General features: G+C 60.6%; 1 protein-coding gene across 1 annotated transcript in view; it reads left to right on the top strand.

The window, feature by feature from the left end:
- Positions 1 to 9: 9 nt before the first annotated feature.
- POLE4 (DNA polymerase epsilon 4, accessory subunit) overlaps positions 10 to 581 on the top strand; it is a gene marked incomplete at its 5' end in the record, with an annotated part of 1,966 nt that continues 1,394 nt past the window's right edge. Inside the window, 2 exons of the mRNA XM_019609988.2 lie at positions 10 to 166; positions 287 to 328. Coding sequence (XP_019465533.1) covers positions 10 to 166; positions 287 to 328 — 199 coding nt within the window. The remainder of the gene's footprint in view (positions 167 to 286; positions 329 to 581) is intronic.

Raw genomic sequence — 581 nt, 5'->3', positions numbered from 1 at the left:
CCGCGGTGAGGAGCGGGTCCGGGCGCGGGGCTCCGTTCCGCTCCGTTCCTCCGTGCGACGCTGCGCGTTTTGTGCCCGCAGGAGCTGTTCGTGGAAACCATCGCTAAGGACGCCTTTGTGTACGCCCAGCAGGGCAAGAGGAAAACCCTGCAGAGGAAGGACCTGGGTACGGGCGGGGGTCCGAGGGGAAGAGAAGCGATCCGCTCAGCCCCGCGTTCGGTCGTTTTGTCGGTGAGTGCTGAGGGCGCGCGCACAGCAGGGCTGGTTTTGTCCTCTCCCTTTGCAGATAACGCCATCGAGGCCGTCGATGAGTTTGCCTTTTTGGAAGGTGAGTTTCGGTTCCTTCCCGTATTTTTTCCTTTCTTGAGATAGGAGCACAGAACGGTTTCCCTCCAGGGCTGTGAGCTCACATAGGGAACCCCATTTCCCCCCATATCCCCCATATCCCTCCTGCAGCCCCGTAGCCTCTATATCTGTGCTTATATCCGGGCCTTCTAGCGCCACAGCCCCCTGTAGTCCCTCCTATAAACCCATAGCCCCCTATATCCCCCTAACCCCCCCCTGAGCCCCCTGTCTCCCCA

The sequence above is a fragment of the Meleagris gallopavo genome, chromosome 30 (genome assembly GCF_000146605.3).
Source record: "Meleagris gallopavo isolate NT-WF06-2002-E0010 breed Aviagen turkey brand Nicholas breeding stock chromosome 30, Turkey_5.1, whole genome shotgun sequence".
NCBI lineage: Eukaryota > Metazoa > Chordata > Aves > Galliformes > Phasianidae > Meleagris > Meleagris gallopavo.
Note: the sequence above shows the minus strand (reverse complement) of the source record. Positions and strands in the feature narration are given on the sequence as shown.